Genomic DNA, 25,329 nt, shown 5'->3' on the forward strand with positions numbered 1-25,329 from the left:
AGTTTCCCTCGGGAAAATGCACTTCTGAACTAAGGACGTGCAGATTCTGTATTGCTTTGAAGATAGTTGGGGAGGAATCTGGCACGAAAACACAGCAAGCGGACCCCACTAATTTACACACTCCACCACGTTCAGCCAAAATGACATCTAATGCCATCCGGTTCTGGAGCGCTACTAGTCTTAGCACTTTCTGTTCTAATGCCATATTATAGAGTATGTCCGTGGTCCGGTTGATGGTTCTCTCCAGTACTCTCACTAGTCTTCTGATGTCTTCGGAATTCGCTATCTGCCCCCAAAATGGCACAAATGATTTTGCCACATCTCCCAAGACCTGTGCTGGAGTGTCACCATTCTCGTCTCGCCGTGGACGAGCCTTTGAAACCTCTACTGTACTAGCTATGAACACCCCAGGTAACAGGATCCCTAAATAACAGGTTCCCTGCCAATCCCTGGGTAACCATGGAAATGCTACTTTACCGCAAACAAAGTAGACAGGTTGGCCTACATACAAAGGTCTGTCTTCCCCAGTCAATTTTGCAACGTTGGCACAACCTTTACAATCTCCCATTGACTGAGTACCATTCCTCTGTATGCAGAAAGAAACTGAATCAGGCTATGGTTAACAGTGTAAGAAGGAGGTATGGCATCGTTATTGCCTATCGGAGCCATCTTGAAGGAAATCAAAGATTGAAAGGAACGAGACAGTCTCTCAGAAGGCCTAATGGAAGTGCCATTGAGCTTACTCCTATTTGCGAAAAGCGAGCATCACAGGGGAGTCAGAACACGTTTCTCAAACTCATTCAAATTAGTGCCATCAGAGTTCCCCGAGATGCTATCGTTCCAACGGCCAAAGAACAGTGCTCTAAGAGAAGTGTAACAAGCAGTTGTCAAAGGTAAAGGATGGATATACCAACCTAGCTCCTTATCCCCATGTTGCGGTAAATGCGAACAGACCCAACAGTTCGACCTATTAAAGTGGCATGTGCAGCATTCATAATAAGTAACAGAGTATTGTTATGATACCTTTGTCTATGCTGGGAGTCCCTAGGGGACAGAGTACACAAATGTACGAAGTGAGTAGAAACAGTGGGTACATTTTCAGTCGGTAACAAGGACTCTAAAGGATGAGTTTCCTCGAGGTACCATAGGCCTAAGACAGTGACTATTATAAAACCAAATATTATTATAAAAACACAGCAATACGTTTTTGGGGCCCAAGTGCTTTGTCCATTATCCCGGCTGGTCACACAATCATTTACAAGTCCCATATGAGCGGTAGCGGTGGCAGGCATTGTAGACCTCAAACAGAAACCCCCTACTGTAGATGTTAGGACTCTCTGTGTAACCTTGAGGTGCACGAGTAAATGTAAGCGAGCGTCCCCCTAAGGTGAACGTGAACAAGTATCTACTGTCCTTGTGTATAGGAATACTAAAGAAAGCATTCTTCAGATCCACAACACTAAAGTAAGTAGCTGTAGCTGGAAATCATGGTTAATATTGTCGTCACATCAGGCACAATTGGAAATTGCGGAGCAACGACTTTATTAATGGCACGTAAACCAATTATGAAACGGAATGGAATTGCATTATCGCCTTTTTTGTACACGGGTAAAATCGGACTATTGCACAAACTACCTGAAATTTCCTCAATTACCCTGCGATGCACAAAATTGGAAACAATGCATTTCAAAGCTTGCTCACCCTCAACTGAAATCTTATACTGTGGAATGTGTGGCACCTCAATTCCATGTTTCAAGACTATTATAAAAGGCTCAATCTGCAAAACACTGACATCATTGTCGTCAATTGCCCATAAGCACTCTGGTACATCAATGAATTCTGGCGGCAAAGGTCTGGTTAGGAATTGAGAGACAGATAGTTGCTGTGGTGAAATCGTCAAACGCACTCCGTCAGAAGAACAATGAATTACCGCATTTAATTCTTTCAACAGATTCAACCCCTGCAAATTCTCTCCACAATTGGAAGTCAACAGAAAAGGACAGTGGTCCGTAAAGGAACCCAAAGAGATAGGTACCGGCGAAGAAACTGGACAAACAACTGGGACTTCGCCTGCCAAGTGCTGTCAGAAGACATCATTTGTGACTGGATGTCAGGCACAAATTTGTCCACAAATAATCTTTTCCCAGACTCTGTGCCTAAGTCTTGCCCGCTGAAATCCGAGAATACCTGTTCGAACCGATTAAAGAACTCAGTAGCACCCTCAGACTTCCCTTGGACACAGGCCATAAGCTTGTCCCAGATAATCCTCTTTTTGGGAATTATAGTTTTCAATTTTGCAATTATTCTATCAGGCAAAGTTAGTATCACCTGGGGCGGTCTCTCACCAGCTGGCCTTTCTCCATCGAGTCTAGTTATGTTAGCCCATGTATCTCCCAACCCAGGTACGTCGTCTATAGTCCTAACTTGTTTCCACAAATCTACGGGCAGAAGTACACGAAATAACAAATCAATGTCACACAGGGTGAATACTGAGGACTGCAAGACAGACTCTATTTCTTAATAGAATCCTGTCGGATTTTTCCTAATGTCAGGAATAGATTGTTTAATAGTATTCACTTCCTGTCTTTTAAACGGGACGTGAACAAACTGTGATACATAATGTGCAGGAATGTTCACAGCAGCCATACCCGCCGCAGCATCGGCCTCAATCTAAACCTTCGGGACAAATGTCGGAGGAACCTCTCTCATAGGCAACTGAGAAGTAGGCAACTCCAAACGCTTACTAAGCAACAGAGCTAACTCGAGCGCTAAAGCAGTCAAAGAAGTGGCAAGTGAAAAAGCTCTCTTATAAATACTCATTAACTCTATGGGACAACTAATCTTTCTCTTCACACAATCATCCTGTAGGTACTCTATCATTACCTGTATCACTTTCCTCTGCATTTCCGGCGTATACTGACTGTATGTATCATATACCTCAACTGGAGTTACCGACATATCTGAGATCCATCTAATCGCGTCTTCCGTACAAATTCGTACTTCCTCAGATATCGATTTTCGACAAGGAAGGAACCGTTTCTGTACATACATACTTTCCCCCTCGTCATCCTCATTCTGTAACCTTTCCAACTCCTTTCTATACTCAAATATCCTCTCGACATGCTCATTTACTTTCTCCACAGGGTCTCTTGAAAACGCTAAAGTGTTTAGATCCCTCAACCCTTGCGGGAGATCTGTATTATTTAATTTGCCCCACATTACACATAAATGAACCCCTAAACCTTCAATGAAAACATTTTTCTCAGGAAAATTAGCCATATTAGAAAGTGTGGCAAAAACATTAGCTTGATCATCTCTCTCCATACAATGCTTAGCCCATGCAATCAATTCATGTTTCTTTGCTGGAGGTACAGTATTACGACAACCCTTGACCCCGCACCCTGATCGACTACAAGTGGTACGAGACCACTTGGAAGAGGGGGAGAAGGCAAATTCAATGGAGGTACTGTTACTGGTGCAATAGGAAGAGGTGGAGGAACAGGTGGAAGAACAACAATTGGAGGAAGAGAGACATTAGGAGGAGCAGGAACAACAGGCAGAGCAGAAATAGCAGGAATAACAGCAGGAAGAGGCACAACAGCAGGAAGAGGAACATACGGAGGTGGCGCAGTGGCACCAGGCCTTCGCTCATTTAACAATTTGTCAATGAATTCATCACAAACATGGAAATCTTTAAAAGGATAGATTTTCTGAATGCCAAGTCAAAAAGCCCTATCCATATTCCTAGCTGACTCCGACTGTTTATCTTGGTCATACAACAAGGCTTTTTCGGCGTTCGTTTTATGACGGCACGCATGTTTTTCCCTACTCTTAAGTTGCTGCAAAGCTTCTTTTTCCCAATTCTGCAAAACAACGAATGCCGCAGGTCTAGCCTTTTTCTTTAATAGAATTGACTGTAGATACTCAATACGAGGGATTTCAAAACTACCATTGATTGGCCACTGAAGTTCGGAGGCATGTCTGGTTTGTCTGTGCCAAATATCATTAAACACTATACTTCCAATGCTATACTTACAGTACATAGTACAAGCCGGCGACCCCTCCTGTGGTGCCGGACGGCTAAATTCCAAAGATTGTCTATCGCTGTGGAATAATGCCCTGAAACAGGTACACAATTTCCCAGGCATATCAAAATATTGGTGTTACCTGGTCAATAATTGTGTCTGCAGATACAATACGCCAAAATCAAATTATCAGGATACTTAAGAATCGGGTCACGACTCACCTGATCAATCCTAAGGAGGTCAAATTCTTTTTTCTAACAAATACTACCTTGTGTTTGGTGATTTCGGCAAAACTGCCCGCCTCGATAAGTGGACCCTCGTCAAGATGCCTTCTCGACCACAAGCTAATCGTCCAGGGATCGGGTCGTGCAGTGCTGCTGAGGTGTCACGTCTCGTTTAGAAGGGACCCCCTTCACCATCCGATCCCGGTCAGTCCGATAGCGTGTGTCAACCTTCGACAATCCGGCATCAATCTTGAGGGTCCCTATTCGGGCACCAACTGTGAAAACAAAGTGAAAATATCGAGGCTGAGTACCCCAAAAGGAAATACACTGAACACAGGTTACAAAGGAACATACAAAGATCTTTAATTTATACTGAACAGTTTCAAAGGACAAAACAATCAGATAGCTATCGGCCCTCAGTACAACACAACGAACTCCAGCATGGTTCGGTGTGCTCAGCGAATGGGACTGTACATTAGAATTAGTTGCACTTTTATATCCTTTGCGAACATGATGTCCAACTCTACTGCGGGTTAATATTCCTCTAATACATTACTGATCTAGGGTTCATGCCGAGTTCACACATCTATATGCTTAGAGTTTGCCTTTAATGCATTCGCCAACAAGTCTACACGGTAACAGTGTATTTTAAGATTCCTCATAGAGTCTTCTCAAACATTAATACATTGTAGTTAAACAAGTGTTCTCAGTTCAGTATTTGGAAACATTGTTCTTAACATATGCTTGCGGATTAGTTTCATTGGCATGAGTAATCCTTTAAACACAGGTCAGCGAAGGACAAGGTCTCAGTTCACAACCCCACCAAGTGGCCTGCAGGCAAGTTACATATTAGTTGTACGCAGAGGTCAAGACGGCCATGTTGTATTTCGGAATGACATTTTAACTCACAGGGTGACGTTACAGAGAGAACCTAAAATGGCGGATTCACCTAAAATGGCGGTTTACATTGATTCTAAGGTCAAGACCTTGCAACACGGATTTCTTCGCAATTGGCTTACAAGCAGCTTGGTGTAGGCCAATATACATACATTCATTGCAATAGGAGGCACGATATAATTTCCCGTTTGACACATGCCCACCCACTATCTGCACCTCCTTGTCCAAAACGCATTCTCCTGTGATCCCTTTGAGCTCGCTCTAACAAATAGTAGACATCACACTTTGGCAAACCAGTGTTATTTCTACGCACTCTGCTGAGAGTTAATGACTTAATTAGAGCTGTATATATGCTGCTCATGTATCTGTTCCTTGTACTGTACTCCTGTTTAAAGCAAGCATTGAAAAAGTCAATAGTTTGGGCTGGGCATAGGAATTAGATCGTATTCGCCAGACACAGGTACTCACACCATTTCACAGCGTATGACCAGGCAGTATTATTTTTGCAGTGCCTGGTAAATGTCTATCCCATGCCAGCACAGAACTGTTGGCTATTCGAATGTTTCTCTTCATTGAAGTCATCCATGAATGGCCAATCTTCACCCCAGTCCAGCAAATTACAAATAATAGAAGAATGTCTGTTGGTTCGGAAAGTAAACCATAATGGATTATCAGAGGAAAACCTGCTGCTCACTGATTGAAGGCCAGGTTCTAATTGAGAAGGTTGGAATGATCTAGAAGAGGTGATCATGCATGATCTTGTTGGCCTAACTTGCTTTCTCGCAAGGCAATTACCATAAAGCTATTCCACCATGCACAGGACCGGAGAGCACGCTGTTGCAGCTTGCAGCACTGTTCTGGGTTGCACTGTTAGCAGCCAGTAATCCACCTTAACTGTCCTCTTCTGGGCATACAAAGGACGTGATTCTGGCCAAGGCACCCCGGCGCTTTCCCTTTATGCTCCATTATGCTTCCTTTATGCTCAGCCTGTTTTGCAGGGCAGTGTTTTCCGTATAGTGAAATTGTGCCTCAGGGAGAGGAGGATTAGAAGGGGCCATTTCACATTTAGTTGTAAATATACATGATGTCCTAGAAATGACCTTCCATTGTGACTTTTCAGGTGAAGAGGTGAATGCCTGGACCTGGCAGAACTCCTTACTCCTCACTTTGGCTTTTGTGATCCTGATCGTGTGTGCTGTCATCATCATCAAATACAAGAGTAAAGTAAGTACAACACAATGGCTGTCACAGTTATGTGTAATCAGATGGGTGTGCGTGTAAGTGCAACTCATAAGGTGTTGATGAATGGTAGAGCCCAATTTAACTAATAAGGACAATGGGATATTGCCGATGGTAAGTACACCACAAAGTGTGTTGTGAATAAGTATAACCCAACTGTTGCTGGTGGTAAGAAAAAGCCAACGGATGGTGGTTGGTTGCACTCAACAGTTGCTGCATGTGCCACTTTATGACCACAGCACATAGTTATGATCGCAAACATGGAGATCTCTGAAACTTTGTGAGTCGTGTTATTAAATGCTGTCAAGGTGATTGTTTCTTTCAGAATAGGTGCTGCTTTTGAGCCACCCAACCTCTTCTCCTGTCCCATCGCATCCTCCGCCAGATTTCACATTATGCTTGCCATCTGTGTGCTGACTCATGAGCAATATAGCATGCCCAGACATTGTTTTGCAGAGCAAGGAAGATGGTGCTGAACTTTGCTGTTACTAGCACCTGCAGTCACATGCCTGTTGAGCTTAGTGGAATGTCCACTTAGGCACTCTGGCCATTCAACTATTGCCTCTTTTGGGCTTTTAAGGAAGAGAATTCTAGAAAAGAGACGGGTGCATGCTGTAGGTCCATGTTCACAGTACACAGCTAGGGTATGCTACCTATTATGGGATAGGGGTCAGACCTTATTATCCATTACTACAGCGTGGAATTACTATGGTTACCTGTGAGCTCTACTAGCCCTAACAGATGTAGTGTTCTGCTCTGTGCTGCAGGGGGTGGCAATGCACCATCACGGCTTCCTGAGTCCACAGCAGGAGGTCCATGTAGGTGAGAGGGCAGCTGCAGAGGGGAGTGACATAAGAAATTAGGTTTAGGCGGTGTGATGATGGGGTTTGTGGGTAGTGGGTGCAGGCTGGCAGGGAACATAGCTCCACTACTTCTTTTCGTGCACTTCGACCACTGATTACATGCAGTGAGGATTTGGGTTTCATTAGGGTGCAGATGCACAGAATTCGCCTGCATGCAGTTGTGTAGACCGCAGCATTAGGGGAGTACTCTTCAAATTCTGTGCTTGAAACCAAAATAAGATAAATATCCTCTGCATAAATAGGGGCCACAACTCCGAATTGGAGGGGCTACGAGATAGATACGAAAGAGAAGGGTACACTTTCTTATTGAAACATCTGCTTTGTCACTTATGTTCCACCGACCTTCAAGATACAAACATCTATATAGCATGTGAATTATTCCACCTCATTTAATTGGGTCCTGCATGATACTTGCACCAGTATGCACCCCCCCCACACACACACACATACACATACATTTGCAGCGGGTGTTTCACTCAAACATGATTCCTACCCAATTCTATTATGCTGCACCACTAGTTACCAAGACCACATCTCCTTAGCCATGCTTTTATGGGCATTCACCGAAATATTCTTGAGTAAAGCTTTAGTCCTCCTCCCTCAACCACTTTTTTCACCACAAATAAATGTCTATGGGACTCTTTTTCATCAGGGGTGTAACGTAAAGAACATGCGGAAAAGCTTTTCGTAAGGCGAGCATTCCAGGCAACATTAACTCACTTTGCATGGCAAAGCACACATGTAGGCCACCTTTTGCCCAGCACTTTTGCATTCTGCTGTGCAAATGACGAAAGTTTGGTGGCGGTGAGCCGCGAATGTGTATGTCAACACGTAATGGCTACTCGCCGGTAAATTACTAATTTCAAGAACATAAACTCCTGTGTCTTACTGAAGGAGTCAAACTGTTCGACTAGAGGAAGACAGTAGATGTTTCATCACTCTAAATCATCAGGGCTAATTTGGAGAAAGGACTGTGCAGGGGACTGAGCAGAGGTCCAAGGGAGCAATTGGAGCACAGCACATTAAATTGTTAATCAAAAAAGCGAAGTGAGTTAATGGTAACCTTCAAGTCACTGGTTCGAAGCCAAGCAGAGATGACCCAGCCAATCCTCTTTTTCAGAGAGAATAAGGTGAGCAGCACCACTTAGGTGGCTGGAAAATATCAGAGAGATTTTATGGCAGGTCATTGTATATGAAGGATGGATGGGATGGAGACAGAATCATTCAGAAACTCAGAACAAGCTACTATCGACCAGCTACCTCCTTTTGTTGGACCTGTTGGCCGCCTTTCGACATGATTCACCATGAGATTTTGATAGCAAGTCTAGAGGAGGCAGGGCTTTCCGGGGTAGTGCTAGACTGGTTTTGAACCTTTCTGTTTTCATGTTCCTAGACAGTCTCTCGTTACCCGTATCGTTCATCCATGGTTGCGGTCACTTGTGGGATTCCACAGGGCTCAGCTCTATCCCCTCTGCTTTTCAACCTGTATATTCACCCTTTGATGGCTCTCATTCACTCGTATGGTTTTAGGGTTTTCTTGTATGTGGATGACACCCAAATTCTGTTTCGATTGGATAATAGTCAGGTAGAGGTGAGAGCAAGATTAGAGAAGTGTTTGGAATCAGTTTGGGTCTGTATGGTGGCAAACTGGCTCAAGTGAATGGCGGAAAAATGGAGGTGCTGGTCACTGGCCCGATAGAAGCCGCCAGGGGATGGACCGACGACTTCTGGCCATCGTCACGTGGCCCCTTGCTAGAGCCAGCCAAAATAGTCCGAAATTTGGGTATAACGATACCGGAATCTTTGTCTGTGGAGACTCAGATGAACACGGTATGTGGATCAGGGTTTGTAAAACTTAAACAACTGAAGACAGTTCTCCCTTTTGTTCCTGACAAATTCCACCCCCAGATAGTGGCCGCATGCGTAAACGGAAGCCTGGATTACTGCAATGCCATATATCTGGCACAACCATCCTTCCTTATCCAGCGCCTGCAGATGCTGCAAAACACAGCTGTGCACCTGGTTACACATATTCCGGCAGGAACAGGAGTAACGAGGGCTCAGCAATCCCTCCACTGGCTACTGATCGAAGCCAGGGTCAAATTTAAAGTCCTGTGCATGATGCACCAAGCCCTGAATGGCAACGCTTGTTTGGCCATTCAGGAGAAACTGCACAGCTATACCCCAACGCGGTCCATGGGATCCTCCAATGCAGCACTTCTGCAGATACCTAAATATAGGAGGGAGCGTCTAGGTGTCCAGGCCTTATCAGTGGTGGGGCCTGAACGTTGGTATTCTTTGCCTCTCCATTTGATAACTACTGTGGACCTTCTCCCTTTTAAACAAAACCTAAAAACGTTTCTCTTCCGGTAAGGATTGGTCTCAGTTCCGGTCATCCTTTCTCGGCCCTACGGGTGGTGCTGCTTGTCAAGCGCCATGATGCCTTCGGTGAAAGTGTGCTATACAAGTAGGTGATTGATTGACTGATTGTTTGATTATTTGATCAAGGTGATCACTGATGTCCTTAACTCCCTCAATGATGGTCATCCTTCACTCCTGGTTCACCTTGACTATGTTCGACATAGTAGACCACCAGACACTCAACGACATCAGCAAAACTGTCCTCAGCTGGTTCAAATCCTACCCTGCTAATTGTCACCAATTCATCTAAATGTATTCCTCGAGATCACCAAATCTACCCATCATCTGTGGAGTCCTGCAAGGGTCCATCCTCTCCCACTTACTCCTTTACGTGGCACCACTCTGAACGCTCCTGGCAACAACCAACATCAACATCCAGCATTATGCGGATGGCACAAAGCTCCAGCAAAGACATCCATATGCTCAAGGCCTGCTCACATTCATTTATGTAGTTCTTGATGTCCAGTGCTTACCTGAAACTCAATCCCTCCAACACCAGATTTCTACTGCTGACCCCCAGCACTGAACACTGTGACATCAACAACTGGCTCCAACTGGATCCCCATTTTGTACCTCAAGGGTTTCAACCTCCGGCTGATAACCTGTGCCAAGTCCCTTGGTGTAATGAAGTGACTCTCAAGCCTTCTTAGATAGACTTGTAAGGTTTATTACAGCTTCTCAGGACACCTTCACAAGCAGTTACATAGTCCTTAAGTAAGTTGCTTTAATAGGACAGAAACACTGGCGGTCCATCACCCAGGCAGAGGGATGACCAACTGACCAAGGCTAGAACCTTCACTCACACCTTCCAACACTCAGATATCAACACCCCACATGAAATCACAACATTCCTGCTTACCCAGACAAGCCTTACACAACACATCTCCCCCCTTTACATTAACACACTACACACACCAAGCACTACCCAACACATACAAAACACCACAAGACAACCTCCACTCACACCGACACACCCCATCCACACCGACTCGGATGACCAGGGCAAGCACACAGCATGAGCACTAATGCTCTGCCACTCAACATATTACCGATGCACTGGCCAGACACACCAAGACCAACAACTAAATATCACTAGCACACTCTGGACCCTGAAACACAACCGCTTGCATACAAAAGAATGCAAAAGAATAAAATAGATGTGGTACAGGACCATTAGGTCGAAATATATATGTGACTCCTCATGCACATCACCACAGAAGTGCCCTCACAAAAACCGGGGGCGCTACCACCCGTCACATATACCTCTTTATACCATGCATGACTACCAACGCAGTCACACCCCGACTGACTGGGGGCGCTAAAACCCAGCAATAATAGCTATAAACCATGCATGACTATCATCACAGTCACACCCCGACTGTCTGGGGGCGCTACCACCCAGCAATTATAGCTACTAACCCTGCATGACTTCTACTACAGTCACACCCGACTAAGACTGGGGCCGCTACCACACAGAAATTATAATATGAACCCTATGTGACTCCTAACGCAGTCATCCCAAGACACACACTATCATACCTACCCATTCACACCAGTGGAGATGAGCCAGAGGCGATACCCCTAGAAATCAACATTGCAAGGCGCTGCCACCCAAATGGCTAGCAGCACACTCATCCCCACCATACAGGAAATTGGACCAGAGGCGCTACCCCCATCTTAACCAATCTCCTCTCCATGCAGTTGACTTATACCCACACTCAACCATATGACAACACAGACCTCCTTAACAATAACGTACATGCTGCAGCAAACTATTATTTTGCCATTAAATGACATAGAGTCATGACTTTAGCTAACTTAAATTACTGAACCTAAAAGTCCATGTCGCATTGGCCCAACCTAAAAACCTGAAAATCCTCAAATATGTTAGCACTACAATACACTTGCAACTTCACTCACCACGCACTTTTAGCAATAGTGCATAATTAAAGTCCATGGGTGGAATTCACACCCCTAAGAACTTGCAAATCCTCAAAATAGTTGTAAACAAGCTAATGTACATTAAACATCACCCGACTGCATACACTGTTATGCACAAGAATTACTGTTAGCACATCCAGCAAGTCACCATACCCATTCTCTGAGATACCCCGCCGTAGCGTATTCCAACCTGCATTATACCAAAACTTGCTTTTCAATCACAAATTGAAGACATTATCCTTATCTCCAACACAGCAAAAGAATACATGCATTTTGTCGCTGCTTCACACAACCAGATACTTGCGGTTAAGTCAATCCATTGCAGATTGTACATGAAAAACACCATGCATTCCGCATCCCGCTTGCCACACCATTCCAGCTTTGATCTGCTTTGATCATTATTGACAACAGCTCCACTGTGGGCAAAACTGTTGATCCAACCATTGATCCAGGTCACCATGCCAATCCAGGGTCTAATTACTTTATGCAGGTCCCGTTGTCCACCGGACCTATACGTCCCGATGCTTCCAATAGTGAAACGCTCCTCAATACCTTCTTCCGACGCAGATGTCCCGCTCTTGACAACATGAGAGTGACATCACTTGAACCGCTCAACAACCTACCATCGGCCCCAGCAGTCCATTTCCTACGCACACTGGTTGCACGTTGTAGGGTGCCTTACTCTTGTCTACTGAAGACATCAGGAACAGACTACATTGTGTGATTTCCTTGGGTCTCTTACTCAGAAGTCTTGTTCTTTTTACTGGACCTACGAAGCGCCAGCCGCGGTCCCTCACAACACGTAGGTCGGACCGGTAATCCATACATAGACATGGAATCATGTCGGCATTCCACACTTCCACCAACTCCTGTAGAAGCATGCTGAGGTCACCATTGAAGGGCGGACCCCAGCCCAACACGGACAACTCTTCTTCAACCCTCACCAGTGCTGTGATACGCTCGTATTAGCGTTATGCACCACCAGCACCCACCTTCTCAGTACACTTATCCTGGGAGATTATAATCCATTAAGAGCACTACCAGAGAGTTCATGACTAAACAGTTCACCGTTGCTCCTAATGATTCACGCAGATGCATTGCTTACAGTCCAGCAAACTAACACAGATATCATATGAATTTGTGTGTCACCAGATTAATCCGGCTGACCAATAGATGGTTGCTCCCTCTCCCGCTTATGGAACTCAAGTGCCCACGTAATCCTGCTCATGGGGGGACAACTTCCCTTTCACCAGGGTATGGGATAGCTTACTTTTTCAGCCCCAGTAGTTAGCTCTCCTTGATTCATGAGCAGCCTATTCCTCCAGTTGTGGGGCACATCCCTTGTAAACACCTGGACTCTGTTCTCCACCTCCCCCTCTTTCAACCCTGGGTGATGGGCCTTACTTGGTAGTCTTTGTGGGCAGTGGGTCCTCTTTCCTTTCCTTATACACCCCCTGCAGCAGATTGTCCATCACGTATGTTCCTACTCAAGACCGACTCGTCGCCAATGTTATGAAGAGACTCTCAAGCCTTCTTAGATAGACTTGTAAGGTTTATTACAGCTTCTCAGGACACCTTCACAAGCAGTTTCATAGTCCTTAAGTAAGTTGCATTAATCGGACAGAAACACTGGCGACCCATCACCCAGGCAGAGGGATGACCAACTGACCAAGGCTAGAACCTTCACTCACACCTTCCAACACTCAGACATCAACACTCCACATGACATCACAACATTCCTGCTTACCCAGGCAAGCCATACACAACACTTGGGATCTACATCAACAGACACCTCTCCTTCCCAGAGCACATAGCAAGGAAGACACAAGTACCAGCTTTCCCTCCTGCGGAAAACAAGCCCTTCATCTCAGCAAGCAACTTAGAATCTGCTGTCCAAGCCTTGCTGCACTCCCACCTGGATTTTGGACAGGCCCTTCTGGAAGGCCTGATGGCAACCACACTGGTACCTCTGAAATGTCTCCCATATGGTGCAGCATGACTTATCAAAAGACTCTGAAAATGTGACCACTTCACTCTGACCCGTATTGAATTGCGCTGGCTCCCATAGCAAGCATGTATCGCCTTCAAATCCTGCTGCATCATCTGCAAACCTATTGCCCTAACGTCACTAAACTACCTCACTGAGAAGCTCAGCAGCACCAGAGGCATTCGATCCCTAGAAACAAGGGCATATGAAGACTTGAACTCCGCAGTTGCAGGAATGAAAGAACCAAAGGACATGCCTTTTCTGTCTGAGACACTGGAACCTCCTCTCCATCGACACTAGACTCATGCCCTTGCTTCTGTATTTCAGGAAGAAACTCAAGACCTTCCTCTTCAAGGAATGGCTCCCACTAACATCTAGATCCAAACATCCTCCACTCCCCACCTAGCCTGAAGCTGAGTGATCTGCTTCCTCCTGTTTCCCCTACTTGCTGGCAAATTGTCGACTTACCTCCTTCCTCATTGTTAGCTCTCCACTGCCATGTATCTCTGCTACCCTCAACATGTACTTCACCCCACGACTTGTAAAGTGATCCGTTGCTTTCTGAAGTTAGGTCTGTGCTCTATGAATAACCTAATTATTCAGGAATAATAACAACAACAACAACAACAACAACAACAATAATAATAATAATAATAATAATAATAATAATAATAATAATAATAATAATAACAATAATAATAATAATAATAATAGAATTTATTTTTAAAAAAGACATTCATCTTTAACGCATAGCGTGCAGTACAAATCACTCCTCAATCCACAGGCATGGAGCTGAACAAAACATGTGTTGGAAACCTCTGGGTTACAGATCGCAGTCCCAGCAGGGTAGCTTAGTGGGCTCATGGATCAGACAAAGGGTCTGGGTACTGTCAGCAAGCCAGAAGTTACAATTCAATTAAAATACCTCTGTGGGCAAGGTACCAGCTGCGAAGACCTGTGTGCAATCTTCAGTCCACAAGTTCTAATGAGAATCGCATAGTTCATTGGGTTGCTTGCCTGCTGCTCTGAGAAACAGCAGGAAACAAACTCAGAAAGAAAGTTCAAGAGTTTGGTGTACCTGCTGCAGATATTTATTTTTACCCTAATGATCTCACATTGAGATCTATGCAGGGACAGCTCAGTCTTTCATTTTTCAGTGTTAAGTAAAATGAAAAATCAAAACAGCTGGTATTAAAGGTCATTCCTCAAATATTTTATGGATCTGTTCTTGTCTTCTCGTCTCTGCTTTGCGCTAAGAAAGGTCTGTGCACGCTGGTACCTACTACTGATATTTGAGCCTAACCCTCAGGTTACATGTTTGAATCTGGCATAAGCAATTGTGGTGACGTCACAGCATGCAGACGCGAACGCATGAAGGCAAGGAGTGTACCCGAGGACAGCACAGAGAGCTGGGAGAAGGAAGCTCCAAATGGAGCTCCCAGATAAAGAGTGCATGTCTGTGCACGTTGAGACAATTATATTTATGACGTAATGATCACCTCCTGTGTCCTGAGTTAGATTAAGCCTGCGTTTTGAGCAGCCTGATTGGTGGACTCACCCGCATAGGGTGCGATTACCTTGATAGATGTTGGCTTGACCTGGTCATCAACTAGCTGGGCCTGTCAGAACCCTCCCACAGGGCTTGTTTTGAAGTCCATTGTAACACTGAGGTAGAGGCGCTTGGCCTCCTCTAGTTTTGAGAACATAAGCGTGATCACTGCTCTGATTTATTTACTAATTTATTGGTCATTTTTATAGCACATATACACTGAACAAGCGTTTCAAATCGCTCCATTGCAGGGAAGGAGAGAAGATAAGCAAACAGAATTGACATTCTTAATAGGCATTGGAACATTCAGAAGGGAAGGTATTATGTATTTGTAGGTACAACATAGCACAAAGTCAAATACAAACTGATTACAACATATGACATAATTATTGTACATTCCGAGTTCGGAGGGCCCGTTAATTCCTCCTTCTAAGAACCCGGACCCGGACCTTCCCCATTCCCATTTCAGCCCTCATAGGGCTGAATGGGAATGGGCGAAGGAGCAAACAACGGGCCGATTACGAGCGGCCTGTTGTTTGCTCCCTCCTCCCCTCGCGGGATCCGCTCTGCACGTCTGGTAAAACCAGACGTGCAGATCTGGTCCCACAAGGGGACCTCGTAATCAGGCAGGACGGGGTTGACAGCGCCGGCACCTTTACCGGCACCGCTAACCCCGTCAGGCCTGTGTTATAATGAGGCCCAATGAGTCCATCATACAGTGTGCCTGACAGTTTTTCTGATAGTGATAAGTGCATGAGACATGTAGTAGGAGAGAAAGGAGGGCAGGCAGAGACACACTAGATACAGAGACTGAAAGTGACTGCAGATGTAAAGAGGAAGTAGAAAAGGGGGGGCTGTGATGCAGAATCCTGTCCAGACTCTAGGAGGCCTAGTAGTTAAGGAGGGCACAACTGCAGAGCAATAGGTGGGGCTGCCAGGAATATATGCAAAAGAATCATAATGAGTACAGCGCATAAAAAGGGCACAGGATGTAAAAAGCACACCCACAAAAACGATTTTAAACAGAGCACAATGCAATGCAAAATGGATGCAGTGAGGTAAAAGGCACCCACCACCTAGATTCGAATTTAAACAGAGCACAATGCAATGCAAAATTGATGCAGTGATGTAAAAGAACAAAACACCTAGATTCGAGCTCAAACCACAGGGGGTTCAAAATTAAACAGAGCACAATGCAATGCAAAATGCATGCAGCGATGTAAAAGGCTCTGATTCTCTTCATAAAGGTCAGGAAAGACATGAACCAGATCATTCAAAATAAAAGAAATGATGGATTTTGGTGGGAGTACACTGCCCATCAGGAGTCTGAAGTTTTCGACCACAGTCGTAGGCAGAGGGCAAATTGCCATTTTTTTGCAGACCAGGAGTCTGGTGTGGGGCTGGGTAGTGTGTTACCACAACTCATAAACTTGGCTTTCGTTGGGGAAATAAATGACAGCGTAGTCTTTGTTGGTTGGTATGAACTGTCTGATTAGAAATTCAATTAAAAGAATACAAAATATTGTGACTTCCTCAAACACATCCACAAGTATGATAAGTGTGATGGCTCAACAGCTGTACAGTGAAGAAGCAGTAAGAGATGGCACCCATTTTGCTGGGGGAAATGTGAGATAAAGACCAATTTGAATAGCGGTCAGTGTCTAATACTTATCAGGCAACACGAGACCAGTGAATGCTGTCAGGGATCCTGACAGCAAAGGACGTTCCAGACACCCATGCTACCTGACACCAAAGGACGCTACGAGACAACCCAGTGCCCAAAGAATGCCAACAGACAACGCAAAACCAAAAAACACTAGCACACCCCCCAAGATCAAATAACACTACCGAACATAAAATTCTGGCCAGTAGCCCAACTACCTTTGCCTAATGAACCTTTACCCATCTTTGCCATGAAAAGACAAAATATTTGAAGGACCAATTGGTTCATGCATCTCCACAAAAAAGCTCCAGATCGACAACTAGAGGTTGGGACCTTCGGCCTCTCATGGGCCACTTTCCATGTGGCTCTTGTTCAGTCTGCAAGCTGGTCTATAAAACCAAAGCCTTCACTGTTGACGGTAAAACATGGCACCTTCGATACCATACTAAGTGTAAAACCCCATGGGCCATTTACTGTATTGAGTGCCCTTGTGGGCTTAAATACATTGACAAAACATCGCAGCCAGTTCATACACGCATCACGGAACATCTTTCCCGCATTCGGTGTAAATCCAGTACTTCCCCTCTAGTCAGTCATTTTATGCAACAAGGCCACTCCCCGGATGACATCTGATGGTGGGTTATCGATGTGGTCAAAGATGCGCTGAACCCACATCGCAAATTGGCCAACAACGAAGCCCAGTGGATTTTCATCCTGGACACCATAGAGCGGGGGCTCAATGAAGCATTCCCCATATGGTAGCCACTGCTATTTGTGGCACTTTTTGATCTATGCCTGGTGCCTGCTCTGGACAGACAGCCCTTCCCTTTAAATTATTTTCAGTAACAGTTTTGCAGACCATCCCTTCAGTCACTTGACTCATGCATTCATTCCTGACTACATATTCTGACCCAGATTGCACGGTCTGTTAAAATCTGTTCTGACGCTACCTGGGCCAGTGCAGTCCCTATGTCCTGAGCACTGTGTTTTTTCACGTGCTTATTCAAACCTATTTACAGGTCTTTTGCACACTTTAATCTTTCCCATGTAGATGGGCGTGTTCCTATATTTTGGACTTTATCTGTCACTTTATTGAGGCTCCGTTATTTTGATATTTACATAACTTTTTCTACGCAGCACGTCCTCTTTCTATGTCCATGGCTGTAGACATCCCTACACTGCACCCCATTGGCTCTCAACCCCGATGCACCGTATGAATTTTCACACAGTCAGGAGTCTCACTTGCGGCGGACCGTATGTGACCGCTGTTGCATTTCAGTAATAATCATCGCGTATCACAGGTGAGATTGTGCTCAAACTGCTAGTCCGGCAATAATTCACATGCAACTCTTTTGACGGCTATAACCGTGAGACACTCGCATGCTGACCGAGATCTTCTTTTCTTTCGGCTCGCCTTGACTTTTTATAGAATCAGCGATGAGAAACTCCAATAGCCCTAGTCTCCGTGTGCAAACGATTGTTCCTACGGACACAAACAGCGTCCACAGTTTCTGGTAAGCAACACAAGACTGTGGTCTAGAATAGCCAAGTATTGTGCCTTTGTTTATTCATGCTGGCACTGCCCTAGTATGTCCGTGTCCCTTTAGGTCTCTGTATCGACCCAATGAGATGCACTCCCAATTCTGACTGTGCTAATCTTCAATACAGCCTTTTCATCATGCTACACAGTCTATGACTGAGACGGCACCTACGAATGAAGATTCCCCCTGCTAATAGCGCAGGGAGCTCTTGATTCTATTAAAGACAAGGAGGCGAGCATTAAACTTCATCTTCTCTTTACTCTTAATCTCCAGCAGTTTCAACAAATAAATAACTTTTACCAAAAAATAACATCTTTTTTTTTTTTTAACTTTTATTTTTGCTGGCAGTGGTAGTTGACATACACACACAACAGATCGGTAGTATGGTCTTCAAGCATGACAAGGTACATTGCACTGGGATGTTCACAAACAGCAGTATACATTTTCAGACAAAGATCGGCTAAAAGACATATTAGGGAGCACAATATACAGAAACGGGGTCTAGGGTGAGCTGTCCGCCAAAGAGGTAGCGTCAAGGGCGTTAAGATAGCTGTTGAAGGCAGTCCAAATGTTTTTGGGCCGGGACCGGCCTGGAAGGGTAGTGATGTAGTCCCCCTCGCAATTACGGGCCCAGGTCACCAAATTTAGCCATTTCTGGAAGGTAGGGGGGCCGAACAGTTCCAGTTTTGAAGGATACATTTTTTAGCAATTGCACAACATACGTTTAGCAGCCTGGCCTCTCCTCTGGCGCCCTCTTCAACCCACAGTCCAAACAACACCCCCATCGGATCAGGCTCGAGCACCGCATCGCAGAAACCAGACATGGTTTTAATAATCTCATCCCAGAATGGGGCCAGGTTAGAGCAGTCCCAGAACATGTGGAGATGACCGGCATCTTCCGCCCCGCAACGGGGGCAAAGTCGCGTGTCGGAGTGGGCGAATTTGGAAAGTCTGCGTGGGGTATAGTATAGCCTATTCAGCAATTTGTACTGTATAGTGCGATGTCGAAAATTAAGGGAGACCCTACTGGTGTGGGAGCACATTTTACCCCACAATTGTTCTGAAATGACAACCCCCAGTTCAGAGGCCCAGTCCTCTCTCGCCTTGGAGGGCGGTGTTGCTGAAGCAGTGAGCAGGAGTTTGTACAGTGATGAGACCACTCCCCGCGCCCCCCCGGAGTTGGCAATATAGGAGATGGCAGGGTGGTCTGGGGGTTCGCTGGGGAAAACGGGCCAAGCCGCCCGGAATGCGGCACGGAGTCGGTAATACTGTAGTAGCTCAAGTGGCGAGCCCGAGTGGCCTGGCTTCCACGTCTGTGGCGTTATGATTACCCCATCCGGGTAGAAGTCAGTAAGGGCCAGATAACCCAGGTCCCGCCAGTGCCGTGCCAGGGCTGAGTCATTCGTGGGTTCCAAACCGGGGACCCGCCATGCGGGGAGTCATTTGTAGTAAGGGTGAGCTTCGGGGCCTGCAGCGAATATCCGCCTCCAGGCCAATAAGGTGGTCTGGACAGGGTCTATGGGAGAGTCAGGCTCATATCTCCGATGCAGGTGTAGGGACATAATGTTAGCACCGGAGGCAGCAAGGATTTCAAGCTTGACATGCGGGCGAGAAGGAGGGCCAGGATACCAGTACGTGGCAAACTGTGCCTGCGCCGCGGTCCAATAACTCATCAAGTCAGGGGCCGCGAACCCGCCCCTGTCATAGGGAAGGGTCATAGCGCCCCACTTTTTCCGCACGGCGCCAGAATGCCACAAGAACTGGGCACACAGCTTGTGTAGATCAGTGAAGTACCTACTTCCAGGCCAGATGGGAACATTAGTAAACGTGTACAGGAACTTAGGGAGCAGTATCATCTTGACCAGTGACAGCCGCCCGGCTAGTGATAAGGGAAGAGAGCGCCAGCGCTCTAGTTTGGCTTCGGCTAGTGCAGCCATTGTCACATAGTTGTCAGCCAGAAGAGCCTCCCTAGCCAAGGACACATGAACCCCCAGATATTTGATCCCGTTGGGAGACCACCTGAGCGGGTATTCAGTGGCCGGCTGAAGTGTGGAGTGCGTGAGGGGGAAAAGTTCGGACTTGGTGTAATTAATCGTGAAGCCTGAGAATGTCCCGATGCGGGTGATGTCCCGGAGGAGAGGGTCAAGGTGGAGATCAGGGTCCCTGACGAACAGCAGGACATCGTCCGCGTATAGGGAGACGACCTCGGGGGTGCCCTGGAGACGTATCCCCCCGCGCATGTGCCGTTCCCTGATAAAGTCCCCCATAGGCTCAATGGCAAGAGCGAACAGAATTGGGGAGAATGGGCAACCCTGGCGGGTACCCCGAAAGAGAGGAAACAGAGTAGAAGTTTGAGAGTTAACGCGGACTCTGGCAACCGGGGAGGTGTATAATAATCTGATGTAGGAGATCATCCCAGGACCTATGCCCATGGCCTCCAGGACCAACCACATGTATTTCCAGGAAACCATGTCAAACGCCTTCTGGGCATCCAAGGTTACCGCCACCGCACTCACGTTCTGGTCAATGCGGGCCATCACGTTGAGAAGCCGTCGAATATTGTGTGATGTGGACCTACCAGGGACAAAACCGGATTGGTCCTCATGAACCATATAAGGCATGACCGGGAGAAAGCGATTGGCAATCACCTTGGCGAAGATCTTCGTATCCAGGTTCATAAGTGAGAGGGGGCGATATGAACCACATTCATCAGGCGGCTTGCCAGGCTTAAGGAGAACCGTGATGACAGCCTCACGTAGGGATGGGGGAAGAGAGCCCAGGCGCAGGGATTCATTCCAGACCTCGAGCAATTCAGGGCCCAGTATGGCCACATGCTCCTAAAAGAATTCGGCCGTAAACCCGTCGGGGCCCGGTGCTTTCCCCTTCGGGAGGCTGGAAATGGCCTCTACAATTTCATTCAGGGTAAAGGGGGAGTCCAACTGTTCCCTTGTAGCATGGGAGACGATAGTGGTGGGGATCTGGGCGAGAAGCTCGCGCATCTGAAATTCGCTATGTTCGGGAGGTTGCGAGTACAGTTCGGAGTAAAAGTCTGTAAAGATCTCCAAAATGTGCTGGTCAGACCACTGGATCAACCCATTGCCACCCTTGATGCAGGTAATTTGGGCTGGGCCCCATTCCCCCCTGGCCAAAGCGGCCAGAGTTTTGCCAGGTCTGTCCCCCTCACCGTATTTCTGCGCCGCCTGAGGTCGGCTGAAGTACTGCACCTCCCTGATGGCCTGCTCGTTGAAAAACTTGAGTTCCTCACTTATCTGGGAAAGGATGACAGGGTCAACAGAGGCAGGGTGGGCCCGCTCAAGATCTCGCAGTTTGGCTTCAGAGCGCGACAGGGAGGCCTTTATGGACTTGAGAACCCCGGACTCCCTAGAAATGGCTGCCCCCCGGATGAAAACCTTGAAGGCGTCCCAATGGACCCCCCGGGTGGTGTCCTGTGGTAAGTTGAATTCAAAGTAGGACCGGATATCTGACAGAATGTCTGCTTTGAAGACTATATCCTGCAGGGCGGCTGATTTAAAGCGCCAAGTATTCATGGTGGGAGCTAGAATACCCATATTGATAGTCAGTATGACCGGTGAATGATCAGACAGAGTACGTGCAAGTATACGAATCTCTGAAACCCCACCCATCAGTTGGCCCGACAGTAGGATCAGATCAATTCTAGAAGAGCTATCATGTACCGATGAATAATATGTGTATTCCCGCGTTACCGGATGAAGAGCTCTCCAACTGTCCAGGATGTCAAGTGACTTGCAGTGTGCCAAAAGCCTGCGCGATGCACTCGCTAAGGGTCTGGGGGCGGAGCCAGTCCTGTCCACGGCAGGGTTTAAAATAAAGTTCATATCACCACCCCAAATGATCTGTACACCCACGTATCCCAGGAGTATGAACACTACCTGGTCAATAAATTCGGGGGAGTCTACATTGGGGCCATAGGTATTCACGAGTAGATAATCTCTGTTGGCGATGGCGCAGTGCAGGATAATGTATCTCCCCCCCGGGTCAATATAGCTCCTGTGAAGAGCGAATTTAAGAGACTTGTGGATTAGTGTCAGCACTCCACGGGCCCTTGTAGAATAAGTCGTGAAGTACCTGAGGGGTCCCCAGGTGGGCGCAATGCTTCTGGCCAACGGGCCAGTGGAGTGTGTTTCCTGCAGGAGTAACACCTTGCAGTGGTGCCTATTGGCGTAAGCCACGATCCTGCGACCCTTAGTGTAGTTACTGAGGCCGCGAACATTCCATGTCATTATCGTCACAGCCATACTAGTACCCCAATCATTAAAATCCCTAGACTGGGAAACCAAGGATAGTGATCCAATGTCAGAGGACGCCGGGTCCCCCGTCCCCCAGCACCGGACCCCAGTACTCCGGTCACCAGTTCCCCCAATGTCAGAGTGGCCATGACTGAAGCGGACACGTACATCTCGACAGACTTAGTGAACATCCCACCACAGTTGTTGAAATACAGAAACAGGATGATGCATAATTAGACAATCGCGATCCGATGCGTGGCTAGCTGCCAGCCCACCACTGCCATTTTCGAAAACATGTCCCCAATCCCCACCCCAGCCACATCCCACCCTCACTGCCCACCCCCAACTTGCAGTGTGAATCCCCTACCCTCCCCCGCAGGTGTCTCCAGCTAGCCCGACACTCCCAAAAACATGGAGGTCGGGGGGCGAAATCCAACAGGGATGACACCCTTCCCGTGCCCAACAGGGGCACCAAAGCAGCGACAACCAACAAACCAAGAACATTGCAAATGCAGCGAGGTGTGCTGTAGCCATGTGGGCGGCTTTGTGGACAGATATGTAGGACAGCAACGCCGTCAGTAGCAGGTTCTGCGGTAACCGGATCAAAAGACAGGCCTCCGTAGCCAGCCGAGCACCTCGCCCGGTTAGGCGCTTAGGGGGCCTGAAACCATAGGACTGTTGTGAGTCGTTTCAATGATCACGTTCCGATTGAAGGATAACCTGGACGAAAAAGAGATAGCCGATCAGTGTGTGGCATCGGCTCAGACAACTTCAGCCGGAGCTCCCGCCGGGTTGGGAAGCGGCAGGTGCGCCTCGATGAATTTCACCGCTTCCTCTGGTACAGTGAAGAAGTACAGTTTCCCATTATGTGTGATTTTGAGACGAGCTGGAAACAGGATAGCATAGGGGACATTCCGTTCTCTGAGTAGTTTCTTGACTCCAATGAAGTGGCGCCTCTCTTGCTGGACCGCTACAGAGAAGTCCGGAAAGATTCTCACTGTGTGTGACTCGAAGCGCAGATCTCCCTTCTCTCGGGCCAGGCGGAGGATAAGATCTCTGTCTCTATAGTTGAGAATCCTGGCTATGATGGGTCTGGGGATGTCACCCGGCCTGGGTCTGGGAGACAGAGCCCGATGGGCGCGCTCAACAGTGAAGTATGGGGACATGGCAGGGTCGCCCAGGAGGGTCTTCAACAACGATTCGACCGCGTCTTCCATGCAACCCTTTAAGGCATTTTCAGGGACTCCAATAATACACAGATTGTTCCTGCGGGAGCGCGACTCGAGGTCATCACACTTTGCTTTCACATTCCGCATATCTCGAGCCAGTGACGCCACAGTATCCTGTAGCGCATGTATAGCATCCTCGTTAGTTGATATACGGTTTTCAGCGTCCGTGATTCTGGTCCCCGCCTGATCCACCCGTGTCTTTAAAGAGGCAACATTGGCATTGATGTCGTCAAGTTTCTCGTGAAAGGAAGCAAAGTTTTTTGCTATAGCTTCTTGATCGTGGTCAGGTCAGGGGCCGCAGGAGAAGGACAAACGTTGATCTCCAGCTCCTCAGAAATAGGTAAGTCCTGGTCAGCCTCCCCCCTCGGGACAGCTTTAGCGAATCTATCCATGGCACCCCCCTTGGAGGACCCCTTGATCTTGCTAGGCATCGTGGGTTGGTGCAGGTAGTGGTCCCAATAACAGAGAAAAGAGTGCGGAGCCTATGCCTGGGGGGAGAACCGCGGTCGCAGCGGCTTCCCGGGGTAAAGGAGATCAGGGCTCAGCGGTGGCTGATTAGGGTGTGTTGGTGTTGGGCAGCTCCCAAGGTCCACACCTTGGAGAAGCCCGGGCCGCAGAGGCAGCCGACCAGGGAAACGGATCCAAGGGGGGGGCGCCGCAAGGAACCCCCCCGCCACACCGCCGGCACCACGAGCAAGTCACTAGCGGGGACGTGGTGAGCAATGTCCACTTCGAGTCAGCAGGCAGCGGTGTAATGATGGGTCCTCCAACGGGCCGCAGTCCGCCCAGGACAGGGGGGAGGGGCCGGGCCAGCGCCGCGGCTCCAACTATGGCGGCGAACACAACCGCAGCGGGGATGTAGGGCCCTCAGGCAGCCGCCTCTTACCTTCCGGGGGCGCACCCCCCCGATCCTCCAGCAAGGGACCGCAGCGGAGATCCGCCCACAGCCGGTGGAGGGCCGGGACACGCTCCGCGTCGGCTCTGGCCGCAAGCTCTCAGTCGGGCCGCTCCCCAGGGGGGCCAGGCACAGGACGCCTGGAAGCCGCCGGGGCTCCGATCGGGCCGCAGTCCGCCCGATCGAGCGCCCGGGAGAGGTGCCAGGCCCTGGGAAGGGGGAGGGCCTCGGGCCGACGCCGCGTACACCGCGGGGGAGAGGGCCGGAGTCTAGCCGCCCGATCCAAGACCCCGCACTGGATCACCCGGGGTCGTAGAGGAGCCGGAATTTCACCAGGCAGAGGCGCTGAAGCGCTGGGCAAAAGTAGTGAGAAGATGAGCGTACAACGCACAGTGTAGCCGCAGATGTAGAAGGATATCGCCCAGTCCCACATGGAGCTCAAGAGCTAGGCAGCCATCTTGGGCTGCTCCACAGCGCCACCTTTTTTTTTTTTTACTTTTTTTTTAAACGTCAAGTCCCATCATTCCTGTAGTCTCAGTCTCGTGGCCATGTCACATAGTCCTTCCTCTTCTTGTGTTCCTCCTCTT

At 47.7% G+C, this 25,329-nt stretch overlaps 1 protein-coding gene across 1 annotated transcript in view; it reads left to right on the forward strand.

Annotated features, from left to right (window-relative positions):
• The window catches only part of CD7 (CD7 molecule), a 125,784-nt gene that overhangs the window by 66,870 nt on the left and 33,585 nt on the right, over window positions 1-25,329 (forward strand). The window contains exon 3 of the mRNA XM_069654623.1: window positions 6,267-6,370. Coding sequence (XP_069510724.1) covers window positions 6,267-6,370 — 104 coding nt within the window. The remainder of the gene's footprint in view (window positions 1-6,266; window positions 6,371-25,329) is intronic.

Source organism: Ambystoma mexicanum, chromosome 3q (genome assembly GCF_040938575.1).
Source record: "Ambystoma mexicanum isolate Mex_15411 chromosome 3q, UKY_AmexF1_1, whole genome shotgun sequence".
In the NCBI taxonomy this organism is placed as follows: Eukaryota; Metazoa; Chordata; class Amphibia; order Caudata; family Ambystomatidae; genus Ambystoma; species Ambystoma mexicanum.